General features: G+C 35.8%; 4 protein-coding genes across 6 annotated transcripts; 1 reads left to right on the top strand and 3 right to left on the bottom strand.

Moving 5' to 3' along the window:
* The first annotated feature begins 1,223 nt into the window (after positions 1–1,223).
* On the top strand, positions 1,224–3,448 carry LOC141724701 (uncharacterized). Of its 3 annotated transcripts, none has more exons than XM_074526937.1 (4): positions 1,224–1,430; positions 1,788–2,591; positions 2,771–2,838; positions 2,976–3,117. In XM_074526937.1, exons 2-4 carry the CDS (start codon positions 2,054–2,056, stop codon positions 3,033–3,035), a joined length of 666 nt encoding a protein of 221 aa, XP_074383038.1. In that variant the 5' UTR covers positions 1,224–1,430; positions 1,788–2,053; the 3' UTR covers positions 3,036–3,117. The 3 variants fall into 3 exon arrangements, with proteins under 3 accessions (XP_074383038.1, XP_074383036.1, XP_074383037.1); XM_074526936.1 differs by lacking the exon at positions 2,771–2,838 and adding an exon at positions 3,236–3,448 and having other exon boundaries at positions 1,237–1,430; XM_074526935.1 differs by lacking the exon at positions 2,771–2,838 and having other exon boundaries at positions 1,233–1,430; positions 2,976–3,448.
* Positions 3,449–6,629: 3,181 nt separating this feature from the next.
* On the bottom strand, positions 6,630–7,678 carry LOC141724703 (cell wall / vacuolar inhibitor of fructosidase 1-like). The gene has a single exon (XM_074526939.1). The coding sequence runs from the start codon at positions 7,377–7,379 to the stop codon at positions 6,852–6,854; it is 528 nt and encodes a 175-aa protein (XP_074383040.1). The 5' UTR covers positions 7,380–7,678; the 3' UTR covers positions 6,630–6,851.
* A 156-nt stretch (positions 7,679–7,834) lies between these two features.
* On the bottom strand, positions 7,835–8,553 carry LOC141724702 (cell wall / vacuolar inhibitor of fructosidase 1-like). The gene has a single exon (XM_074526938.1). It carries the CDS (start codon positions 8,431–8,433, stop codon positions 7,900–7,902), a length of 534 nt encoding a protein of 177 aa, XP_074383039.1. The 5' UTR covers positions 8,434–8,553; the 3' UTR covers positions 7,835–7,899.
* A 1,690-nt stretch (positions 8,554–10,243) lies between these two features.
* Positions 10,244–12,139, bottom strand: LOC141660582 (uncharacterized). Its single transcript, XM_074467573.1, has one exon. It carries the CDS (start codon positions 12,137–12,139, stop codon positions 10,244–10,246), a length of 1,896 nt encoding a protein of 631 aa, XP_074323674.1.
* Between the last annotated feature and the right edge of the window lie 14,434 nt (positions 12,140–26,573).

Below are 26,573 nucleotides of genomic sequence, written 5' to 3' on the forward strand. Positions count from 1 at the left end.
GAAAATACCCAATCAATAATCGATATTTTTATTTTGGGAAAATTTTGGAATTTTTTTTGAGAACTCTACAATTACTCTTACATAAATAACTTTATTTTTTGAAGTTATAAAATTACTCATTTTATAAACGAGGACATATATAATGGATTATTATCGATTTTTTAAAATGTGAATCATACAATATACGGGTTTGGGTTAATTATCAAGTAGGTCACTTATTGCGTCTAAATGTATCAAGTGAGTTACTGATTACAAAACGGACTCAAATGTGTCGTTCATTTGAAAATTTTTATCAAAAATATCACTCTATCGTTAGTCGAAATTCTTAAAAGTGTTATATATTGAGTTTCGCAATTTTTTTATGAATGATATTACATCCAAATGAAAGGTTCTGAATTCTACTATTTTAGATAATATTTTTAGATTTTTTAAATTTTATCAACTATTTATTTTTAAATTTTTTATTGTTTTATTTGATTTAAATAAAAATAAATAGTAGATAAATTTTAAAAAATCTAAAAATATTATTTAAAATACTATAACTCGGAATCTTTAATTTAGATGTAATATCATTTATAAAAAATTGTGTGAAACTCAATATATAATACTTTTAAAAATTTCGACTAACGATAGAGTGATATTTTTGATACAAAATTTTAATGAGTGACTCATTTGAGTCCGTTTTTTAATGAGTGACTCACTTGATACATTTGGACGGAGTAAGTAACCTAGTTGATAATTATCCGGGCAATATACAACTCCTTAATGATGAATATTGCATTAATATGATTTTTTTTTTAATTTCCACAAATATCGTACCAGTTTCAAAGCCAAAGACGTGAAATCCTGTTACTGTTAGTGATAGTGTTAGTAGAATATAGTGTTAGTATATACTAAAACGAAATTTTGAAAAGTTGTACATGTTACTCCCTCTGTACCATTGAATTCTATACGTTATTTTTTGGCATGCTTTTCAATACTCATTTAAAATATAATTTCACAATATTTTTCTTTTTTAAAAAAATTCTGAAAAAAAGTTTCAGGTTTAAACTTTTATTCAAAAAAAAAAATTTGAAAAAAACATTACGGAACTATATTTTATAGAGATCTCGAAATACGTGCAAATAGTAAACGCATAGAAATTAACGGGACGGAGGGAGTAATAATAATGGTGAAGTGTAGTCAGTGTGACAGTGTCCTACTTGAAGATATGAAATGAATTACTACTTTCCTGGTTGTCCCCGAATCCCTCGTGCATACATCTTTTTGTGTCTCTCTTCCTACGTGTCACACACTTACAAACACAGAGTCAGAGAGAGAGAGGGAGAGAGGGAGTCAGTCTTACACACACTCATTTTAAGAAATCCCATAACTCCGGTTGGCTTCATTCCTACATTGGATCTGGAGTTTCCTCGATCACCCCCACAGAGGTAAAATTTCCTTGCTTCCATCACACACATTCTCAAGATTGCGTCTTTTTATAAGCATTTGTCTCCATTTTGCATGATCTACTATTATGTATTCGGTAAAGATTATGCTTTTGTCAGTTTTAATCTTGTACTTTAATTATTTTGGGTTGGTTAATTTTGTGTCTTAACTTTGTTCTTTCCTTTTTTCAGAAGAAAGTTGTGAGTCCAATTTTTTAGTTTAGTTGTTTCTTTTAATGTGTGTTTTTATGGAGAAGTGGAGGTTTTATAATATTTGTCACTTCTATATATGATATGCTATTAAGGATTTGGTTATGTATATACATAGGCAACTGAATTGCATGCTGAATCATTCTGCAGAATCTTGTTTTCTATGAAATATAGCATGTGGGATTGGGTTGAGAGGCTTTCATGGAGATGATGCATATGCTTTTGTGGTTTTGGGCTGGTTTAAATTTATTGATTTTGCTCTGATGTAAATGGAGATTGTAATTGCCTTTATTGTCGGTGCATTTTTGAGAGTTTAGTGAGTTCCTCTGGAAGGTTTGGTTGGTTTTACGTTCATCTGGTGTACATTTGTGAAGTCACGAAGTGAAGGATTTTGAGAAAGGAGAATTACAAGCCTGATGGATCAACATTATCCGAAAGAAAGAGACTTTGGGATTGATCTTGAGGCTGGTGATACTACTAGTGATCAAACGGAACGAGCTGACAATGTATTGGCTGCCAATTTAGGAAGAAATCTTTTCAACAAGTTATGTCATGGATCTGTTAGTGTTAATCCTCCGGGGAAGGCTGGAAATGGGGCGAGTTTGGGTTCAACAAATGGTGTTGCTTCTCCAGAGGAAGTGAAGTTGTTGGTGGATGAAAAGGTGCAGGAAGAAGTTGTTGATATGAGAGATAACATAGGGAAGGAGAAACGCAAAACGGTAAGTGCTAACAAGCCTCCAAAACCTCCCCGACCACCTAGAGGTCTGTCATTGGATGCTTATGACCAGAAGCTAATTAAAGAGATTGCACAATTAGCTATGATGAAACGGGCAAGAATTGAGCGAATTAAAGCATTGAAGAAAATAAAAACTGCCAAGGCCTCATCGTCATCGGGTGGAAGCCTCTTTGCTATGCTCTTCACCATTGTGTTCTGTCTTGTTATTCTTTTTCAAGGTATATGTCTTACTTGATTGTACACATTACTTGTTCATTGTCTTTTAGCTGCTTTCTTCTATCACGAATAATTATTGCTCTCCGTAATGGTTGTTTTCTCCTTGCTCCATCATGACAAGAAGAAACTTTCTGTTTTGAAAGTATTTAGTTCAGTTCCTTATCTACAATTTTACTTTCAGCTTTGTATATACAATCAGGAAGCTTATTGGTTTGTTTTCACTGTTCTATGCATTACCTATTTGGTAAGGTATGGAAAAAACCTTGATTTGGATTTAAAACTAAACAGTATTGCATGTCTCTCGATGCTCTTGTATTTGTTGATGTGATTCATCATTTGAATTTAGCAAATGACAATACTCATGATACTGTTATTATTTCATTTAGGTGTGTCCTCCAGGAGTTCCGTTACGAGTTTCCCGGGCTCACCCGAGTCGGCTAAAATAGCCGAGGACGGTTCCCTCCTGAATGGAAACTACTGGCATTCATCTATGATTAATACTAATGTATTAAGTCCGGGGTCTCCCAAGTATGTAATCTCTTTTTCCCATCTCTTCTTCAAGTAGACTACTTTAGTTCCCGTAGGCACATTTGGCCATTCTCATGATCCCTAAAGCAATTTATATTTGATCCTTGGCAACTAGCAGAAAAAAATTCTACTTCAAATCCTGAAATTAAGGGAAGTGAAGAAGCAAGATGAAATGGTATTAAAAGTTTACATCCCTATACACACAATAATAAGAATATGAATTTTTCATGCTTCTTGGAGCTCCTGCTAAAGACAGGTTTGCATTGTGGCTTCTAACAATAAGCATTGCCTGTGCTGTAAGCCTGAAAATTACCTATGGCCGTTTAGTTTTCACTTTTCATACAATCTGTGTTCCCAGCAAATGACCAGGGCCTCAGAGAAGATTTCCTAACAAATCTGATATGCCACTCCGAAATCAGTCAGCTGGTTAGTGTAATTTGTAAATACATAGATATGTTATAGTACGGTAAACCTTGGTGATTGTAGCCATTTTAAGTTTCCTGTTGAACCATATATGAATTAAATTTCTGTGAATCAACATAGTGTTGTTTTTGCTCTAACATGCTTAATTCTTTTGCATTCTTTTTTGTTTTTTTCGGAATTTCACAATCGAGTATGTTATATACATTTGCCATTTCATTGTTAAGTCAATATGTGTTACAAATTTGTATACGATTATTTGTACTATATACAGGAAATTGCCAGATTTCATGCATATCTTAGAACTAACTTTGTCTCGCTAGCTGCCCGCCGCAACTTAGTTTTCCTGTTTTCCATGTTTCCATGCCCATTCCTGGGATCAGCAATTGACTAAAATTCAAAAAAAAAAAATTGTAATATGTAATTTACATCAACAATATCGATTTCATTGGGAACAGTTACATGTTACCTCTGCTGTTAGAAATTAGAATAATCCCTGTTTGTGTGCATATGTGGGAACTTAGACACATGCAAGATTAGATCAGACTAATACAATGTTTAGCTGGCAACTTTGAAGCTTCAATGATTTTTTAGTTACTTTTAGAAGTCACAGCTTGGTATTACATTTAGAAACTACGGACAGTACTCGAGGAAAATTTATAAGATCAAGCTTTTGTCCACTATTATTTTTTTAGTCACTATTATTTTTTTAGTGCGTATCTGCACTCACTGCTTTATATTATATACTCTCTTCTTACCATCCGATCGTTAATATTTAGGGACACAAATATTATAAAATGCTTCAAAATTTAAAGGTTATTATTGTGTTAATTATATTGTATGACAATTAATCAAATATCCTCCATTTAATATGGGAGGTATTCATTATTCCCCTCATTTATGCTACTTGTTATTACTATATTAATACTTTTTTGCAATTTGCAAGAAAATACAAATCTGCAAAAACAATTCCAAGGCAAAAGTAGAGCACACTAGTTAGGGGTGAGCGCGGTACGGGCGGTGCGGTTTTTTCCTCAAACCGCAACCCATGATCAAATTTCCAAACCGCAACCACACCGCGTACCCTCAAAAACCGCATAAACCACACCACAAAAATGCGGTGCGGTGCGGTGCGGTTCACTGCGTTTTATACATTACAAGTTCAAAAATTTTAAACAAATACAAAACTTAAACTAATTAAATTTCCGAATAATATAACAAAGTCGTCAATATTCTTTAATAATACAAATTAGAAATTCCACACCGTAAAATTTAACGTAGAAGCTTGGTTCGAAAAATAAATGAGTTCACTATTAAATAGGTGGCTTTGTACCATGTATCTCATTATTTTTGAAGAAACACAAATAGGATGATCACCACACAATAATTGATCTTGCAAAATCAAGATGATCACTAGGTAAGCATTCCTAGTATGTTAAATGAAATCAAACTTAATAAATGGAATCATGAAATATAACTATTATATATATATATATATTAAATATTGCGGTGCGGTGCGGTTTAAACCGCATTTCAGAAATATAAAATCACAACCCGCACCGCACCGCGCAGTTTATTAAAAATTCAAACCGCAACCGCACCACGAAAATTAAAAACCGCGTTTTGCGGTGCGGATTGGTGCAGTGCAGGCGGTTTGTGCGGTTTTTTGCTCACCCCTGACACTATCAAAACTTAAAACAATTGCGGGTTATGGTTTTTTAGCAACTCAATGTGAAGTGGAAGTCATAAAAGCTCTAATTTTTTACTTATTTTATGTAGTATTCATTTTTATGGGGCAAGTTGCAGGTTCACAAAGCTATGCTGACGGATATGTTCATCGAAAATATAAATACAGATAGCTAATAATAAATTGTCAGATTAAACTATGCATCAGCCCAAATGGAGTCCTTCTAGATAAACCTCAATTGGAATCATAAACCAACTAGGGGGCTAGGCCATCTCAAAATATTGTTCATATGCTACAAAGACACGGAATAATGATTTGATATGGAATATATTTGTAGTTTATATATAAAAAATGTTCTAGATAAACGATTTGAAGGGCATGCCATAATTTTGTATTTTTGGAGAAAATTGAATTAAAGATTAAGAAAAGAAGTTTGGAGTTTTGTGTAAAGATGACTCTCATACAAAAAAAAAATAAAACTCTACCATACATGAAATGATGAATGTTTCTGATGGGATCCTTATGCCTTTTTATTGTTTACCTTTTAAATACATGTGAGGTGAAATTAAGTAGCATTACAATAGAAGATTTAAAGAGAATGAGACTTGTCTCGGACGACTCACAATGAGTTCTCCGCTATTTCAGCTTCGGGGCAGATTCTGAGATGTCGAGGTACTCCCCCCTACACGATTATACAGATTTTTAACAAAAAAAATTACGGAGCAGCTAGATGCACACCAAGATGTTTTTGTGAGCTATCAAAACTCACAGCAGATGTAATTGCATTTTAGAAATCAATTTGGTTCAGTGTGAAAGTCAAATCTGTCACATTTCATAGAATTGTCCGTTCAGTTCTAGTGGTTACTAAAGTTAGAAGGTGATCCTGATCATTTCTCAACGGCATGGCAGTTCAGTTCATAAAGAAGGGTGACGACATTAAAATAAAGCTGGCAGCAAGTGAGTGAGAATCAGAATGTTATCCTTATCTGATTAAATGGGCACACAATTTATATTTGAAGATAATCTGTGGGCCGTTCAAGAAATACATAATAACACCACTACCCAAACGCCTTTAACACAATCAGGGCTGTCAAAAAAATTCGAAAAATTCTTGCTTTTCGGATACAAAATATAACATTTCAAAAACCACAAGTTTTGACAAACTCTTGATTGTAGCTCGGTTTTGTTTGAGTTTTTGGATCTATTACGCCGGTCGTTCTTAATTTTTAGACTTGTTCCAGGACCTGGGCCGTTAATCACTACCGCTATCGGTAGAATGATGATGGCTTTTGTATATACAGTTCGCTAAATATACTAAATATTACTTGTACAGTTCTCTTGAATATGTATTTAATAAGAGCCATATCGCTTGTACAGTTCACTTTTTATAAGGGCAAAAAATAAATCATCGCTAAATTATATCATTGCATAAAAGGGAAAACATCTAAGGTGCAATTTTATATGGTTGCAGAACTATATTTCATTTGTAGATTGAGCAGGAATCGAAGTTTGTAACCACATTCGGTCCTCTTTAGGTGCACCTGATCCGAGGAAGTGTTTGTACTAGAATCACACACACGTAGACACACACATAATTTGTACATAGGGTAGTCCGTGGTCCTGTGAATCACAACATTGTCCTAATAATGGCAGCAGCCACAAGAGAAAGATCATGAACAAGTTTATTAGTAGTAGTTAATGGGGCTTCAAGTCCTTGAAAAATCTTGACACACTTCTCAGTCACTTGTGCAACTCCTTTCATTCCATCTTCAGCGAACTTAGGAGGACCCTGCTCTGCTTCTGGAATAAAATCATTCAGTATGTTCTTGTAGCTCTCCAAACACTCACTTACTCTTCTTTTCAAGATCGGGTTTGACCTCGAAAGCTCATTCATGCTCTTGATACATGCGGTGGACTTGGCCTTTATAGTTTCCACCACGATGAAGCCTAGACCGGCTACATCTGCTGTTGAACTGCTAGGGTTTGATCTTAAAGTTGAGACACATAGTGCATAGTTGAGAGTTCTCTTGCATGTGTCTGATATAAGGTTGTTGGTTTTATGTTGTGCCTTGACGTGTATGGATGATGGGCTGAGCAAAAGAAGCAACAAGATAATTTTTGCAAGGGCTTCGAATGAAAGATTGATCAAGATCATGTTGGAAACTGTTTTGCACCAGATTATAAAGGGGGTGGTGAAATAATTGAGTAAGATATTAGTTGCAGTGATATAAGTTCTGCAGTAATATGTGTCTTTTATAGGGCAAGTTATTGCAAATGATATGACAAGAGAAGTATTCTTTTAAATGTTTAAAAGTTTTTAATCAGCAATTTCATTAGCAAATCCGGCGGTGTTTGATGAGGTATATATTCAAAGATAGTAAAAATATTAGTGTTTAATTAAGAATTTAAAAAAAAATAATAATAATCAAGAAACTCTGATAGAACAAATATGGTGGCAGTAAATACCAAATCATTTGTGTGACGAAACCTTTTAGAATCGTATTAAGTTGGAGAAATTCGACTTAAATGTAGATAAAAATCAGCTTAAAAGTTGAAGATGGGCATGCCGTTTTAGGGAACTATGGAAGTGGTTCTACTAAAGCCAAGTCGTTGTAAATAATAGTAGTTTTTTTGCAAATATATATATGCGAAACAGAAAACAGTAGTCCTGTGACTTACAACATTATCCTAATAATGGAAACAGCCACAAGAGAAAGATCATGTACAAGTTTATTGGTAGAAGGTAATGGAGTGTGAAGTCCTTGAAGACTCTTCACACACCGCGCCGTCACATCTGCAATTCCATTCATTCCATCTTCAGCAAACTTAGGATCTCCTCCTATAGCCTGCTCTGCTTCTGGAACAAATGCACTCAGTATCATCTTGTATTCCTCCATACACTGACTTACTTTTCTTTTTAATCCCGGGTTAGACCTCGAAAGCTCAGTGATACTCCTGAGCCCCGCGGTGGATTTGGCCTTCACAGCGCCAACCAAGATGAGGCCTAGACCGGCTACATCTGCACTCGAGCTACGGGGATTTGATCTTAAAGTTGAGACACATAATGCATAGTTGGGAGTCTTCTTGCATGTGTCTAATATAAGGTTGTTGGTTTTATGTTGTGCCTTAACTATTAAGGATGATGGGCTGAGTAAAAGAAGCAAGAGGATAATTTTCATAAGGGGTTTGTATGAAAGATTGCTCAACATTATATTAGAATGTTTTTTGACAAGATAAAAGAGATGGAATGATTGAGTTGTTGATAGTAGTAGTTATGATTTGTGCTACACAAAGCAAATATGTGTGTTTTATAGGCAAGAACAATGGTATTTGAAAAGTTTGTTAGGGACTCTTTAAAGTAGCACTAAAATGAATTATTGGCTAATGGAGTATATGAGATTTTGGGAATTATTGGGTGACAAGACTTCAATATTGTCATGTCAATAATATTTATTGAAGGGTATTTCGGTAAACTCGAAGCTCAATTATGTGAATTAGCTTAAATTTTGAGAAAATGGTGGGGTTTTGGTCCTTGTACAATTGGCCACGTACCATTTCTATCCTGATTCTTCACGACAACGAGCAATTGATGTTTTTCCTGCATTTTATTGTCCAACATATTGTACATGATAAGTCAGTCATGAGTCTACTACTAGTCAATTGTAGATTTTTTGAAACCTAGTGTACAATCACAAACCATAATCTTAATATTTACGTGCAAGTTCCCCTTGCAAATTGTGTAATTTGCCATCATCTGTAGCTTGCGCTTTTAGCCTACATCTTGTTCTACAGTCGATTACAAAATTAAATCACCCTAATACCCTAGGAGAGAATTAAATCACCTACACTATCATGTCTCTGCTGTGCTTGAATACTCAGCTATGGTGATAATTTGGACACCTATGTATTCGTTCAAAAGTTGTATGCCGGCACCACTCATCTCAGACTATCAAGTTGTATGCCTGCACCACTCATCTGAGACTACCAAAAAAAGTCATTTCAATAGCCGAGTACATATTTGCACATCAAGGAGCTACCGTGAAAGCACTTTGACAAACTTTTGCTGTTGTATGATCCTGATAACAATTCTATGGCCATAATTTGCAGAACATTTGTGGGCTCCTTCTATCCGGTATTTAGATATTGGTGCTTTTTACCTTTCAGGATAGAACTTCAAATAAACAGGACTCCTCTTGAACAAATCCAGATTTGATCATTTGATTCACATACAAATCAGCCACACTAGTATATAAATAAACAACTTAACATAAAAATTTACTCTCAACTCTCACGATGTAATATGCAGCAACTTAGCGGAGTCAAGCTGGAGTTCTAACTTTAGCGGAATCAAGCTAGAGTTCTGCAGCTAAATGAGCCGAAAATAAAAGAATCTGAGCACATACTTCTAGAGTTTCAATTGAGCCAACATAACAGAGACAAAGAAGAAAAGAGCCAACAACATAACAGAGACAAAAAAGAAAAACAGCATGGCTCATAGTACACCACAAATTTAACCAAACTTATCCTAACAAGTATGAGTTCATGAACAAGCTCTTCTGGTGTCGCGGAATTGCAAAAAATCCAAATATCTTAATCTCGTATAATTGTTCCAATTGTAAGTATGCAGATTATCACAGAAATGGTCAAACAGCCAAACAGAAGAACAAGTATAAGATGTACTCCAAGGCTTCAAATCAAATATAGTACTAAGATAATCTGCAAATTGGATGTAAACTGAATATCAAGTTTTACACACACAGACACATAAATATCTTGTGCTCCAGCCAAATTTATAACATTCAATTGAGAATAGTAAAATTGGCATGCATCACATACTTGGATAACAACAAAATAATGCTCAGAAACAATATAATGTTACTCAAAATTTCATTCCCTGTCTATTCCTCAGTTTCAATCGGAGGAGAAGACAAGATATAATTCATTTTAAATAATAAATATTTCAAATGACAATTAGAGATAAGGAGGGTAGATAACTACCCAAATTAAGATATATGAATGTTAATCAGCATCACCGCTTTTCAGCGTCCAAACAGAGCCCCGCGAAACACATAATTCTTGCATAACCTTATTGTACTCAATCGTAGATATATCTGGCCTCTTAAGCCTTATCTTGCCAGCTTCGATAATAGCAGCTTTTCTAAGCTTCGCATTTGGTCCTTCAACAATAAGAAGATCTATAACAGTCCTCCTCAATCCGTCATACGAGTGATCAGCCGATGTCTTTGAAACAAACACACCATGAATATCTATAGCAACTTCCTTAAGAATTTCCCTAAGCTCGCGTTCTGGAGGTGGAGGAGCTTCAAGACTAGTTTCCTGTAAAAGTTGGCCTAGCCTTTGGAAGTTGCAAACTTTGTGTGTGTGCAAAACTTTCTCAATCGCCTTCAATAAAACTTCACGAGTCTTATCCGATATAACTGTCTTCGCAGGCATTGGTCGAACTGAAGTCTCTTGCACACTTTTGTTGGCATTCGCTTTTGGCACAATCCTCGTAGTATTTATATCCATTTTCGGAGGATCTTTTCCATAAATCTGGATATACAACTTTTCACCTCTCGATTCCCATGCTTGATCTTGTTCATTAACAATATCTGGATGTCTCCGCACAAACGACATATCTTTAGGTTCTTTAAACTTCCAATCTTTCAAATCTGGTCTACGTACAGCAAACACTTTGAGCACATCTTCCATTGCACTTTTCAATTTCATCTTTTTTGGTATATCACTAAAACTAATCTTGTGATTCTTGCTAAACAAATACAACGCATAATCTCTAACTAATGCTTCAACTCCTTCAAGTTTCAACAACGAACTCTTCGCAACCCATAGTCCTTGAACTAAACAACAAAGCTTCTTAACAAGTTCTAAAACATCTTTTTCAGACTCACTCATAGCAAGGTACTTAAGAGCATTATATCTATGAACGGGTCCTGCCTCACAAATCCAAGTCTTAAACCGATCCTCAAGTGGCAACTTAAGCAACTCACCTCTCGTAGGACCTGATTGCTTATTTGGCATACGAGGACAAAACGAATCAACATAATCACCCGAACTCATCAAAAACCTAATCTCATCACGCTCCTCCGTCATCATTCTATTTAAATACCGGCTCGAACCATCACTCCTCGCACCACTATACTTAAGTCTAATCCAATCATCTTTCTCTCCTAAATCCTCCACATTCTCACTCTTCACCTTTTTCACCGCCTTCTTATCATCCTCCTCTTTCAAACGCCTCAACGCCGGCCGTAGTTGCACAGCTCCATTCACCGGATTCAAATACAACTTATTCCCAACCAAAACTCCAACCGCATAACCACTCCTACAAGGCAAATTCCCTGAAGTCACCAACACCTGCTTACTCATCCCCTTGCCACTACTCGAATCATAATTCTTCGAATCAACATCAACCGCTAAATCAATCTCAACCTCCTTCATATCCGATTTCACCCTCACCTCCTCGCACCTATCATCCAACTCATAAGGTCGCCAACACGGCTTCAAAGGATATTGCATAACATATAACTGAGTATTAGCATCGACAGAAGGCGTAAAATAGACATCAATTTCTCTAACAACATCATCATCATCTTCCGCATTATCGACTTCCATTAAATCAGAATCAATCTCTCCAACATTAATCAAATCTTTTCCAATCGGATCAACAGCCTCGAGTTTTAAATCAGTATCAATTTTAACGGACACATCTTCGATTTCATCCTTTACGATTACGGTTGAATCAGAATTTAATTCCTGCTTGACTGATGGAATTGAATCTGAGGTAGATTGCTCTGTTTTAAATTTTGGTTTGAACTTGGAGTTTTTGGGAGCAAACCTGGCACGTCGTGATGGAGCTGGATTTGGAGCGTCGATATCGTCCATATCGATGTCCATGGCGTCGCCGGGGTTGACTCACTGAGTCGCGAGTTGTAAACAGTGGACGGGGAAGTGGTTTGGGTTTGCTAGATGAAGCTAGGGTTTTGGGGTTTGCTCTGTGTGTATATTATTTTAATCAATTGTTCGGTTTGACCGTAACCCGCTCAATCGCACAAATCACTCGTACCACTTGTAACTGTAATGTTTTTTGCGGATAACCGTAAAATACGGTTCTAATGCGAATTGAAATTACAGGAACCGCATATCTGTGGATTGGCTGCGATTTGATTTTTTAAATAATCGCAAAAGTCGAACCACAATCACAAACCACTATATATATAATATAATATATATCATAAAATGCAGAAAGAACAATATATAAGAATTAAAAGATAAAGATTTTAGGGTTTTAGAATGTTGGACTTTATGTTTTATAATTTAAATAAACTATTGAAAAAATAAAAACTTGAGCCCAAACCCAATAACCACGTGTACTCTTGTAGTACATTTTATTTTTACAAATTTCTAAGATTTGATGATATCAGTAAAAATTATCAGAAGTTCACATCAGAACTTATATCAACGGATGATGATGATATCAACGGATGATGATGTCAAGGGATGATGTAAATAATATTTGTCTTATCAGTTGATCTTCGATAAGGAAAAAGAAACAGGAACACAAGGCGGTGAAGAACTTTATCTCAGAAGCATTGTATTAGGTTTCCTTGTTGTTAATATAATAGGATTCCTTATATATCGTGTAGCTGTGCTCTATATAAAGCACGGATTAGGTTCATGCTATAAGCATAGCTGTGACGCCCCAAAATCCGGGGTCAGGGATCTCAGAGGCCACGCCATTTTAATCACTATATACCAAATACCTCACATCATAATATATAAATACTCACACCTTACGACCCCACACTTATCACACACACACTTACATTTTATTGTCTTTGAAACGAACCATTCATTACTAGAGAAAATCAAACCACAAGGTGATAATTATTACAACCCAAAAGTAATTAAGTCTTACCGGGGAATAACCTTTAAGTAAGGCTAGTCCGTCGGCCAAATATTTATTTCTTATTTATTACCTTACATAAGTCATACTTGTAAATAGGCCGAACTAAAAACAACTAAAAACCAATCCAGCTTATTCGGTCTACCTGTGGTACAAAACCAAACAACCTACGGAATAGCTGGCCGTTTCCTACCCGTTTCTTGGCTGTGAGTTTCATGATAGGCATCTTGATTCACTGTTCTGTTGTGTCAATTTAAGAAAACAAGTGTGAGCTATAATGCCCAGCATAATAATGTACAGTATGAAATGACTGTATGGTAAACTCAAGTAAAACGTCTTATATGATATTTATGTTTTATTCAAAAATAGTTTTTATTGGTGATACACACCTTCTTTTGAAAATAATTCTTTAGTGGATTTATTATCCTGCGAATACCTTAATGGTAAACCCAACACCTAGGCTTGAGTTACGGTATTGCATCACAATTCCAATTGGAAGAATAAGATATTTAATGGAGCCACCGCATACGATAATCAGTCGTACTACGGAAATAGTAACCTTTTCTACTAGTAGAAGGATGACACCTTCGTATCCCGGTTATCACCCTAGCCGCATTCGGGCTTTATATGCTTCCCCATTCAGCCCGGGTATATTTTGCATACTTCGTATGTCCTTCAGTACACATGGTACCTTCTCATACGGAAAATAAATATGGTAGTCTCCCCAGTCCACGAAGTACTGGATCTCTACCCCTCTCTTGTCCTTTTAAGAATCCTATCATCTGCTTGGAATCATCGAACCATATTGAAATTCCCCCAAGCAATTTGCTTGTTCATAGGCACAACTTTACTTCAATATATATATATATATATGTACTTCTGAAAGTTTTCGGAGGAAGTACTAAGGATGTGAGTTGACCGTTGTCAACAGATAAGTAAATAAGGGGGAGTTTCTTTTGAAACTATATTGAAAATATTTAAAATAAGTCGAGATAATATTCTCCGACGATCTGAAATTATTCGAATGATTTTCTGAAAATTAGAAAGTATTTTAAATCAGATTTTATGATTTTTAAATCATAAATAAATCATTTAATAAATAATAAATAATTAAATATTAATCGGTAAATAATTAAATCTCGAATAGTTATACTTTTAAAAGAATATTGAAATAATATTCCTCAACTTATCTATGTTTAAGTAATATAATAATCTTTAATATTTAATCAAGTTTGAAATAAGTATAATTGAGGGAATACGATCTTTGGAAATTACTTTAATAAAAGTTCGAGGTGTTTAATATTTCGTAAGTGGACGTTGAGTCCCTTAAAATGTACTATTATGGACTTTTAATCGTCATGTACTATCGTTGGAATAATTCATGGGTTTATATTTTGAAATCCCGACCGACTCTCGGTCTTATAATTATACGTCACGCTTATAGCGGAATTAAATATTTTATGATATATATTTATCGTATAACATCGCTACATTATGCGAAAATTCACTTACTACGTATCATGGAAAGCATGGTATTTATGTAATGACAATAAAACAATCCTTTCACAACACAACGGTAAATGGAGTTGGGTTTGTCAACTTTCCTGGGTGTCTCGAGGTGAAGGATGCTCTAGGTTCCGCTCAGAAATCTATAATCATAAACAAAATTCGTTTTGTTAGGTCCCGTTCTAATTTACGGCGACTCGCAATCACGTGCTGCTTATTATGCACCCTCTCAACTTATATTACCCTTATTATTTATTTAAGTCCTTGTTCTTATTACTGTCGTTTCATTTGTCGAAGCATCTTAAGTTCGTTTTCATTTTCATCGTCGGCTTCGCTTATGGATTCTACGGTTTTCTAATTGCGCGGTCTCGGCTCCGATATTTTTATAAAATTGAAAAATCATTATTTTCACTTGAAATTTTTATGGCAGTTAGGAAACTCAATTTAATACTCTTTGTAAAAATTTCATGATTTATAAACATTTTTAACTCGATCCTTTTTATTTTCAAAGTTCATAATTCGTAACAGTTTTTGTCGCGTAAATCACTTTTAGTAAAATAACCATAACTTTTGATCTGTAAATCGGAATCAAGCAATTCAAGCACCTAAAAGATCCTTATAACATTGTCTATCATAATCAAGGGTTATTTTTCAAGAAACTACAGTTTACATCTTCGGGACTTTCTGCAGAAACTTAAAGTTACGTTTTGTTTGTTTTAGCGAGATTACGGTTACGATCGGAGTTTCGTTTATGCCTTAAATCTTTATACTAACACCAACAATCAACATATCATCATCACCACACTAACTCCTCTCAAGAACATCATGTTCTTGAGACAACAACAATCAACCTTAAATCTACTTAGCTAAACATCAAGATTATAACAATACTTCCACCAAAACTAGGTTTACAACTATGTTCTAAGAGAATCTTGAACTTAAATCTTAAGTAAGGTTGAGTAAAAGATTTAAACCTTTATTGAGAGCTTGAGATGTGTTCTTGATGATGGTGAAGTCCTGGGAGTGCTTAGTAGGGTTTTTGAAACCTAAAACAACCATTAAAATCAAGAAACAAAATAAAAGTTACTATTTATACTATTCACTATCATCTTTCTTGAATTTATTTCACCCATCAAACCTTGATAATAAGAGATTAAAGATTTATCTTACCTTAGTTTAGGTGGTATGAAGCTTGAGAATTAATGGGGGATTTTTTTCATGGCTAGAGCTTGGTGATTTGAATTTGATTTTTGGTTTATGGGGAAGGGGCCGAATGAAGCTTTTTTGGGAGAGAGAGAGAGAGAGTTTTTGTGATTGCTTCTTGGTTGCTTCTTGGAAATAATGTAAGTGATATCTTGTATTTGATTGTTATTCTCTAGTTTAGATCCTAAGATTTATTTTTGTTGCAAAATCTTTAGACAAAACTAGCTAGGCTTTCTACTTTACAAGCTAAGCTAGATAGTTTAGCCATTTAGCTTACTACTTCCTTAGCTCACTATTTGATAAAGTAATCATGGTTACTTTTCTACCATGGTTAGTTAGTGCATTACGTTTATTAAACCGTTTATGCGTTCGTGCGGTCGCTTAAACGTTTTCGTAATACTTTCTCGTAAATGGTTCGCGACGAAAATCCTTTCATATTTATTCCTTATGTTTTGAATTATCGTACTTGGATATAAATCCATAGGGTTTTAAATTCGTAATTATATTGTGATCCCCGTAATCCTCGATGATTCATAATTATGGTCATTTTTCAAAGTTCATTTTCTTCGAAAACTTATAGCATTTACATACACTCATTTGGTACGCATAATCATAATATCAACTTCGAAACTCATTTTCTCATGCACAACATAGTGTGGGCTAAAAAGTTTTCCCCGTCTGTCAGGGTTACTATTCATTAAACGTTTTTATAAGGTCTCAAAAATTTGAGTTATTACAGTCTTCCCCTCTAACAAGGATTCCGTCCCGGAATCAATTAGAAAATAAGTGGGGGTATCTATTCCTCATCGCGTCTTCAAGTTCCCAAGTTGACTCTTCGACATTTTGATTCTTCCACAAAATTCTAACCAGCTTCACAGTCTTGTTCCTCAACACTTGCTCTTTTTGGTCCATTATCCTTACTAGCTGCTCAATGTAGGTCAGGTCGGGTTGTAAATCTACCTGCTCAGATTCTATCACATGTCGCGCATCCGCATAGTACTTCCTTAACATGGACATGTGGAACACGTTGAGCACTTATTGCAGATTAGGAGACAAGGCGAGCTCATAAGATAGAGGTCCTATTATCCTCAAAATTTCAAAGGGTCCTATGAATATGGGACTCAGCTTCCCTTTCTTCCCAAATCTCATCACTCCCTTCCATGGAGATACTTTCAATAGCACTGAATCCCCTACTTCATATTCTCTATCCTTCCTGGTCTGGTCGGTGTACTTCTTTTGTCTGTCTTGAGCTGCTACCAGTCTCTTCCTGATAAGTCCCACCATTTCCCTGGTCTGCTGGACTAACTCGGGTCCTATTATCTTGTGTTCTCCAACTTCATCCCAACATAGGGGAGAGCTACATCTCCTTCCGTAAAGAGCTTCATACGGAGGCAATCCTATGCTAGCGTGATAGCTATTGTTGTAGGCAAATTCGATCAGGGGTAAGTGGTCATTCCAATTCCCTTTAAAGTCGATGACACACACTCACAGCATATCTTCTAGGGTCTGAATAGTCCTTTCCCTTTTCCCATCAGTCTGGGGGTGGTAAGCGGTACTCATGTTTAGTCTGGTGCCTACACATTGTTGGAAGCTTCTCCAAAATCAGGAATTAAACCTTGGGTCTCGATCTAACACTATGGCAACAGGAACGCCGTGTCTCACTACAATTTCCTTCAAGTAGATATCCACCAGCTTGTCTACAGTGTATCTTTCGTTGATTGGTAGGAAGTGCACGGACTTGGTCAATTTATCTATGATAACCCATATGGCGTCGTGATTGGTCTTCGTTCTTGGTAGTCCTGTCATAAAATCCATGGCTATATGCTCCCATTTCCATTCCGGAATTTCCATGGGCCGTAATAGTCCACTTGGCCGCTGATGTTCAGCCTTCACTCTCTGGCATGTCAAGCACTTGCTGACCCACTCTACTACTTCTCTTTTCATGTTAGGTCACCAATAATATTCCTTAAGGTCATGGTACATCTTCATACTTCCTGGGTGGATTGAATATCTGGAGCTGTGCCCTTCGTGCAGCAGCTCATCCTTTAACTCTTGCACATTTGGAATCCAAATTTGGGACGCATACCTCATGATCCCTTTCTCGTCCTTCCCATATCTCACTTCCTTACCGGTCAATGTTCCTCTTTCTTCACTCATTCTCTTTTCCTGACATACTCGTATCTTTTCAGTCAGTTCCGGCACTAGCTTAATCTCAAATAATCCTCCTGTTCCTTTACCAGTCGTTCTCGAGTCAATATCCATCTTCTCAAATTCTTTAATTAACTCCTTAGATGTCATTATCATTTTGAGTCTTTCCTTCCTACTAAGGGCGTTAGCCACTGTAACACCCCCAAATCCGGGGTCGGGGATCCGGGTTGTCACGAGTTCCATTTCCCTTAATAATACATAATCTTAATAATCAACCAACTACTGCGTACTGTGACCCCACAATATACACACACACCACAAGTTATAGTCTCAGAGATGAATACCTAAAAATAACACAAGTCATTTTATTCCACAATTATAAACCATTTCACCTCAAAAGGGTTTCTGAATAATTTACATATTCTATGCCATTATTACAATTCATAATATACATAAGTCTGGTTCATCAATAGTTGAAAGCCTATCCTATTGGTAGTTCCTACCTCAGCTACGGCGACATCAACGCTTCCAGAAAACTGCGAAACGTTTCCTAACCGCTTGCGAATTGGAAGTTTGGTCCTGTTCATCTTTTCTATCTGTTGTTGTGTGATGAAAGAAGAAAGCAAGGGTGAACAACAAGCCCACTGAAATAATATGTATAATAATTAACAATATATGAGCATTCTCATAGTACTCATGAAAGTCTTGGTCAAGAAGAAATGAACCAAGTTGATATCTTAACGCGACCAAGTCACAAAATATTCAGTATATATATACATATATACTTTTCACAATCTTTGAAATCCTCTGACATGTATAATATACATAGAGTTCCAGTTTATAACTGTATAAAAATATCGTTGCAAGGTGATCTCATATATCTAACCTTGTCTCAACGTTTTTCTGAAAATCTTTGTCATTCATAAGATAATCATTAACTGGATATAAGTTAAAAAGATGAAGTTACAAGATACTCCAATATACTTATATCTTTTCCGGATACTACTTGAACCACCACCGTTCAAGGTATAAACAATTTCAAAAGTTCATCACATAGATGAGACTACAAGATAAGACTTGAATAGATTCAATCCTTGAAATGTTGTTTAAAAGAAATGAAGTTACGAGATACTTCATTTGAGGGAAACATCATTATAACCGTTTGACCCTGTCAATGCCTCAGCAATCACCCATCCGTAGCCTTTCGATCGAATGCTCCGGGTAGTGTTGCAGAAATATCCAAACTGGATGATGAACTCATTACGGGAGTTTTCCGCGCTAGGAAGACCACTTACGATGATCAGTCGCAGTAGTACAACCCCACCATTTTCTACATGTAGAGGAGAACCTGTCGGATTTACTTGTCAACCGAACACTGGACTCCTAAGGAATGGACCATCTTAGCGGAACTTCGAGGCCATTTGGGCCAATATAATAAGGCTGGGTCGGCGCCACTCGACCACTTACGCCACTCCTAGTTCAGATGAAATCCATGACTCTGAAACGTAAAGCTCGTCTCCCCTTCCCCCAAGTAGGAACTTGTTGATACGACTCCACCAAGAAGTCGTATCTAGTTGGAAAGAAAAACTCACCGATATTTCCCAGGCGATGCCTGTTAATGGATTAACTTATTCCAAGAATTTTACTTCCCGAGTGTTGGGTAAGTAATCAAAAACTCTTTTATCAAAACAGCAACCTTGTTGCGAATATAAGCATACATCACGGAGCCGGATCCCTCAGATTTTTGAGCGAGTATTTAAATCCCCTTCGAAAGGAAGATCTTAAATTTGAAAACGAGTTTTGGGATCCGCTCTAACTTTTAAAATCATTTTGAAGACTCGAAAACATTTTTAAGAATGTTTGGAGTAATGCTGATTTAATAAAAAAAATCAGTCCCGATATATTAGAAAATATCTAAATATTTTTATTTAAATAATATTCCCACAAGGATAATCCTTATAAAATTAATTGAAGTAGAATTTTTAAAACTTATACTTGAAATGAATAATAAATAACCAAAGATATACTTATACGAAAGTACGATCTTTATTTGAATAATCGAAAATAAGTTTGATTATCGAAACATTATTCTTTAATAAAATAAAGAATATTATTTAATAAAAGAAGCGGAGTCATAAGTCCTCGAATGAATATTCAAAATAATATTCATTTAATAAAATAAGCGGAGTCATAAGTTCTCGAATGAATATTCAAAATAATATTCATTAAATAAAATAAAGTTATCGAATAAACCTTATTTGATTAATAGTTTTGAAAACTATATATATATATATATATATATATATATATAAATAAATATATATAAATTATACTCGGGAACATCGACTCCCGGTTTAGAAAATGTTCACCTTTGGGTCCCCTATACTAAGGGTATACGCAACTACTGCTTATCTCTAGCATAGGTATTATGCAACTTATAAGTATTTGAATCAACAATTAGATATCAAGATTACGAAACAGACATGCATATATACCATATCAGCATGCTCCAATATATCGCAAAATTTGCTAATAACAATCATGCACTTATCACAAGATAATGCATATACATATATTTACATCACAACAACAGTATAACGGGTAGAAAACTTGCCTGAGTGCTCCAGGGTAGACTTAAGCTTAGAGTGGGTCCGGTAACCTATGAACAACAACATAAGCCGGAATTAAACCATGGTCGCTTAAGAAACTAGACTTTAACCAATTGCACCTTAACGTTTGCTTATGGTCATTTCTACGCTTAACAAATCACATAAGTCGTTCGAGTACCCTCGGCTCCACCATTTTTAATAAATTAACTGTTACGAATTTTAAGGCAACGCTTTCACGAATACCCTACCAACTGCCTAGTCCACTTTAAATAATTGTTTCATACTCCAATTAGTAATTTAAGGGCCTTAACCAAGGTTTCAAAGTAAGGCGAGGGGTAATGGTTTGTTCGCGAAACGCCGTTACTTAAAACGGTCGTTTCTCCTAAACCGTACATCGGATTCAAGCGAACCACATATCAAAACGAAGCTTACGATATAATCTAACTAAAAATGGTAAAGTAACAGATTCAATACTTAGCTCTCTGTCCCGAACACTAAGAACAAGCAGTTGTATGAAATTGGGCATTACGACGACTATGTTTACGCGATTACCAAGTTTTAAACCACTCCAAACAACCACCATTCAACTCACAACCAACAATACAACCAACCCTCATCCAAACCTTACTACATCAGTCCCTAAACCTCAAGATTTTCCAATTTATACAACCCCACACATGAACTACTAGCTATACTTAAGTTTCATTAACTATAAACAAGATTTCAACATCCAAATCACTACAAATCCAATCCAAACTCTAAACACACAAGCATCATGCTTCTCATTTACTATAACCATCAAAACCATCATAATACTCAAAGTAAAGCTAGGGTTTGGAGGTGTTATACCTTCCTTGGAGTGATTAGAGTAGCTAGGAAGTCTTAGGGAGCCTCCTACAAGCTTGATCTTTCCAAAGAAATCAAGAACACAAAGTTAGGTTTTGAAGTTTCTAAAAGTCAGATTGAAAGAACTGTCAAAACGAGGGTCTTATCATGCTTATTTGGACGAGACTTGTGAACAAGAGTTGTAGGCCATCTCAATACCTTTCCAAAGAGCTATAGAACATACTATTTGAGTGAGTATTGAAGGAGATATAGTAGTTTGAAGTTGCTGATCTGGTTTTGGCCGAGAGCTTTTGTTCTTGGAAAGCAAAAGTCAACTTCTAATTTGTGTTTTGTGTTTTTGATTTGTTTTGCTTGGTTGTTTCCTTTTGTTTTACTTAATTACCTTTTAACCATGGTAAAATTTGTGTGGCTTGTAATCAACCAACAATCCCTCCATTTGTCATGCTTATGTCACCATGTCTATGTCATCCATTTGCCACATGTCTCTTCCTTGTGGTTTGAAGATGTCACAATCCTTGGCTTGTTGTACAATCTTGTCTCTTGGTTGCTTATTTATTTTAACGGTTCGCTTAACTTTCGTTCTCGTTTATCGTTTGAGAGATTATACCCGGGATCTTATTACTTGGGTTCCCCTAAACCCTTCTTAATAATTTATATTCCTTTATGATCCTCTCTTATAATCCTTGAATTTAAATCCTTTTAATCATGTTACCTTATACCCAATTCTTTCGGAATCTGGTGGATTTTTGGGAAAAATCAATGTGTTCGAATTTGGATTCTGACGATCTTTACATACACTTATTTACTTTATGGAGTACTAATACGATCTTAGAATTTTCATAACAGTACTCCTATATAGCGTGTTCTGATAATTTTCCTTAATCAGCATCATCAGCAAAAGTTACTATTCATCCGTGTTCAATTTTTTTTTCCAAAAATTGGGGTTATTACAGTCTCCCCTCCTTAAAAGGATTCCGTCCCGGAATCAGATAAAAAATGAATAGGGATGCTCTCTTAGCATTGCACTTTCTAAGCCTCAAGTAAATTTTCCCACATTGTGGTTCTACCACCAAACTCTGTCTAGTTTGATAACCCTTCTCCTAAGCACTTGTTCCTTTTCGATCTATAACCCTTTCTGGTTGCTCCATATAGGTTACATCTGGTTGCATGCCTATGCGCTCATATGCCCCTATTTGTCTGGCATCTGAATTATACTTCCTTAACATTGATACGTGGAACACGTTATGAACTTGCTACATGTTCGGGGGTAGGGATAGCTCATATGCTAACTTCCCAATACGTCTTAATATATCCAAGGGTCCAACAATTCGTGGGTTTAGCTTTCCTTTCTTTCCGAACCTCATCCATCCTTTCCAAGGGAATACCTATAACATCACTAGGTCCCCTACTTCCTATTCTTTGTCCTTTCATGTCAAATCAACATACTTCTTATGTCCATCTTGGGCTACTACCAGCCGTCCTCTGATTAGATCTATTATATCCTTGATCCTTTGGACTACTACGGGTCCGAGCATCTTGCGCTCTACAATCTTCATCCTAACATAAGGGAGATCGACATTTTCTTCCCTCAATGATCTCATAAGGCGACATCTCGATAATGACATATGATCTATTATCGTAAGAAAACTCAATCCGCGATAAATGATCATTCCAAATTCTTTCAAGTCTATTACACAGACTCTCATAATAGCTTCTAGCACTATAGCTTTTGCTTCTCAATACTCCTTCTTTTCTTGTTCGTAGTCATTACTATCTTCCGTACATAATACTATACTGGTTACACTTTTACTCGTTAGTATTCTATAACCTTTTAATAACCGCGTCAACCTTATTATCATGAACGCGTTAGATTCAGAATACCACCACACTGATACTACTTCCTTTAGTTGCTTCCATCTTTGAAAGCTTGATCTATCGTATAGAAGTAAAAGATTTTATTGAGAGATCACTATGATCATGAACACTTGTTCTATTGCATAGTTAGTACAGAAGGTGGCCAGCCTTTAGTACTTGACAAGCAATTAAACAACATGTGGTATCCTACTAGGCTTCTATCACACAGATAGATAGTCATTCGGCAATACCTCCCCTTCTGGAAGGGTTGTTCTTCTCAGCTTATACAAAATGAAAAGGAGAGAAAAGAACGAATTGAAGAGAATTGTATATGAAAAAATACTGTAACAAATATTTGTCTTGGAATCTACCTTTGAACTATAGAGGTTTGTCATAGGAGAACAAAATATATGTGTATATATATATCAACATCAAGTATTATAGCATCGCATTTCACGTGCCAGAATATTTACTATTCCGTCCATCATTCCATGGATCCATGCTCTTGCTCGAGCTCATAAACACTCACTTTTGAAACTCCCTCGACATCGAAACTCGATAAGGGATTTCATTTTAGACATCATTGTTACTAGAATTCTATGCTTGCACTGCAACCTTCCTCGTATAGTAATACGACTCTCTATTCATAAGAGGGAATAAATAAATAATATGTAAATACTCCACTAGGTAGTCTATCAATGATAACTTATATATCAACACGACCCCATTAGGGGTACTCAATCTCAACATCCATTCCAATACAACTCTCACGGCTGTAATCAACTCATTACTCGCAGAATCATTGTTGTAATACTATGGTCCACCACTGACCTACTGTAGTCATTCATTTTTTATGAAATCTTAATAGCTAACCATACGGAGTCCATACATGTCGTATCGAATTCTTCTAAGGAGGCAACATAATCACCATTCCATGATTCATGAAGAACACTCCTGAACTTGGTGTACATACATGACATGAAGCAGATAAAATTGCAGAAGAGTTTCAATCAAAGCAACGATAGCAGGCTAATACCATTATTAACCATGTTTCTTTACTGGGAGACATGAAGCTCAAAGGTTCATTTAGTCCTTTCGTAACATGCTCCTGGCTTATCTCAAGATAGGACCTTCTAAGATAGAAAGCCCGCTCACGGCGATTACATGAATTTAATCTTTACCAAACTACTATTACGGTTGAGTACCGCACATTCATCAGAAGGAATGTCAATCTTTCACACCATAATACAACCTTCACGGAATTAACCATTATCACTGTATTCCTCTGGCACGAGCGCTGATAATTGTCCTCTTACACTTAAAGTGTTGGCCACCTCTTTGGCCTTTCCTGATAGTAAAATTTCCTTACAATCAATGTCATTTTAACCACCTCCAACTAAATTTTCTACCTCATTTCAATCACTGCTTATGTGAAAATGCTTCTCTTAAGTCCTGGTGAGAAAAAAAATCACCATTTTTCCATAAGTCATTGCCTTAGTCTTTAGATGTGAACATTGCCACGACTGACTCTCGATCATACTTAGGACGTCTCTTATCTTGGGTTCTTCTTGTTTTCACCAATCTTGACCCTCATTGGATCGATCTATACTTTCTTATGGTTCAACACGTGCCCCACCTGACATTATTATAATTACATCATATTTCCTTCATCAAAATTTCTATTCTTGAGAACTTTGAATATTACCTTTCTCCTTGTAAAACCTCTAAGGTTATCCTTAAATCCTTCATCAGGTACACCCTAGGCACAGGGCATATCAAGATACCATTTACTAATACCAGAATCATTGTCTATATACTTCTGAAAAATTTCTCCACTGATCCTTAAAGGTTGTTGTTACCTTAATCCTTTCCAATTCATACTGTCAAAACTCATGCTTTCCCTATTAAGGGTGAAATTCCAACCTTTATGCATTCCCCTAGGATTCATTTCAAGTTATCGAGGTTTTATCCTTAATTCCACCTTTACAAGATACTTACACTCTTCCATGGATAAATCAAGTCATATATACTTGATAGATTACCTTATTCAATCATTCTCACTTCGATTGTCTATACTTAATTTCACAATAGCATCCTTATTCAAACTGAGGTCAATCCATATGGTCTCCAAAAGATAACAACGGTTTTTTTTCGCTTTGCTTGCCTAATTTGGTAACGACAACAGGGATGTTCTGGAAGATATTGGTCGTGTTCAACGTGAACTTCTTCTTAATAATTCCTTATTTACTTTTGTTGTTTATCTCAATAGTCATCTCAATGTTGGGATATCTTTCATACCTGGCGTCTCCCTTTCTGGGTATCAAGCCACTGGTCTTACACTTCACATTCTTGAAGGTCACTTCCTTCATCCAATTTTCCTAATTTCTTACTTCCTTGTCTCCTCAGTCTATCAGCGTCTCATTATTTATCCTTCGAACTATCTCAAGGTTTCCTCGAATCCTCCCAACTTACAGGGGATAAAATATATGTATCTATTATGCCTTCAACCATCAATTTTAACTCATGGTGAATCACCCTCATCCTGACAATTACATACTTTTCTATTTCTATTGCTACGAGTCTTTAGGGTTTCCTCATACCCAACTCCCTTATCATTCCTCAAACTCTATTGCCTTTATATTCCTTTCCACTTCAGTTTCTTTTTATTTTCCTTTCTCTTATCATTATTTCATGAACCAACACAACATAAGCATTGATTTCAAACATCCCGTTATTCTGGATTCGTGTCCTCAGAACGAATCTTGATAACTTTTACAACTTAGATTCATAATTCATCATACTCGTCTACCTTTGTTCTGGCTCTAAAGCTTTTACACTATCTCCATAACCTTGGGAAGTACTTTCTTGAAAACAATTGACTGAACTTAAATCAGTTTATTATAATCTCTTGCTCCGTGCCTTCCTTGGCCTTTCACCAGCGGGTGGCCTCTCTCTTAGGAGGGTAAGTGACAAAAATAGTCTTTTGTGATTCGTCAATCATTTATAATCTCAAATGATTCCTATATTTCCTTTAGCCAGGCTCTTGCCTCGACTGGGTCAGCTTATTCCTTGGAACTCTGAGAGCTTAGCGACTTAAAGGTCCTGAAAGAATTTCTCACCGCATTGTTTCCTCAAGGTGGTGGTTGGGGATAATAGTCTAAGTTCTGTCTAGAAAGGTCCATAAATTATCGTATAGGAGTACCGTCTCGGGTCTCCTTTCCTCACTCGACTTCTGTTTCCTTAGTCTGAACATTCCCTC

This window comes from Apium graveolens, chromosome 5 (assembly GCF_009905375.1).
Source record: "Apium graveolens cultivar Ventura chromosome 5, ASM990537v1, whole genome shotgun sequence".
In the NCBI taxonomy this organism is placed as follows: Eukaryota; Viridiplantae; Streptophyta; class Magnoliopsida; order Apiales; family Apiaceae; genus Apium; species Apium graveolens.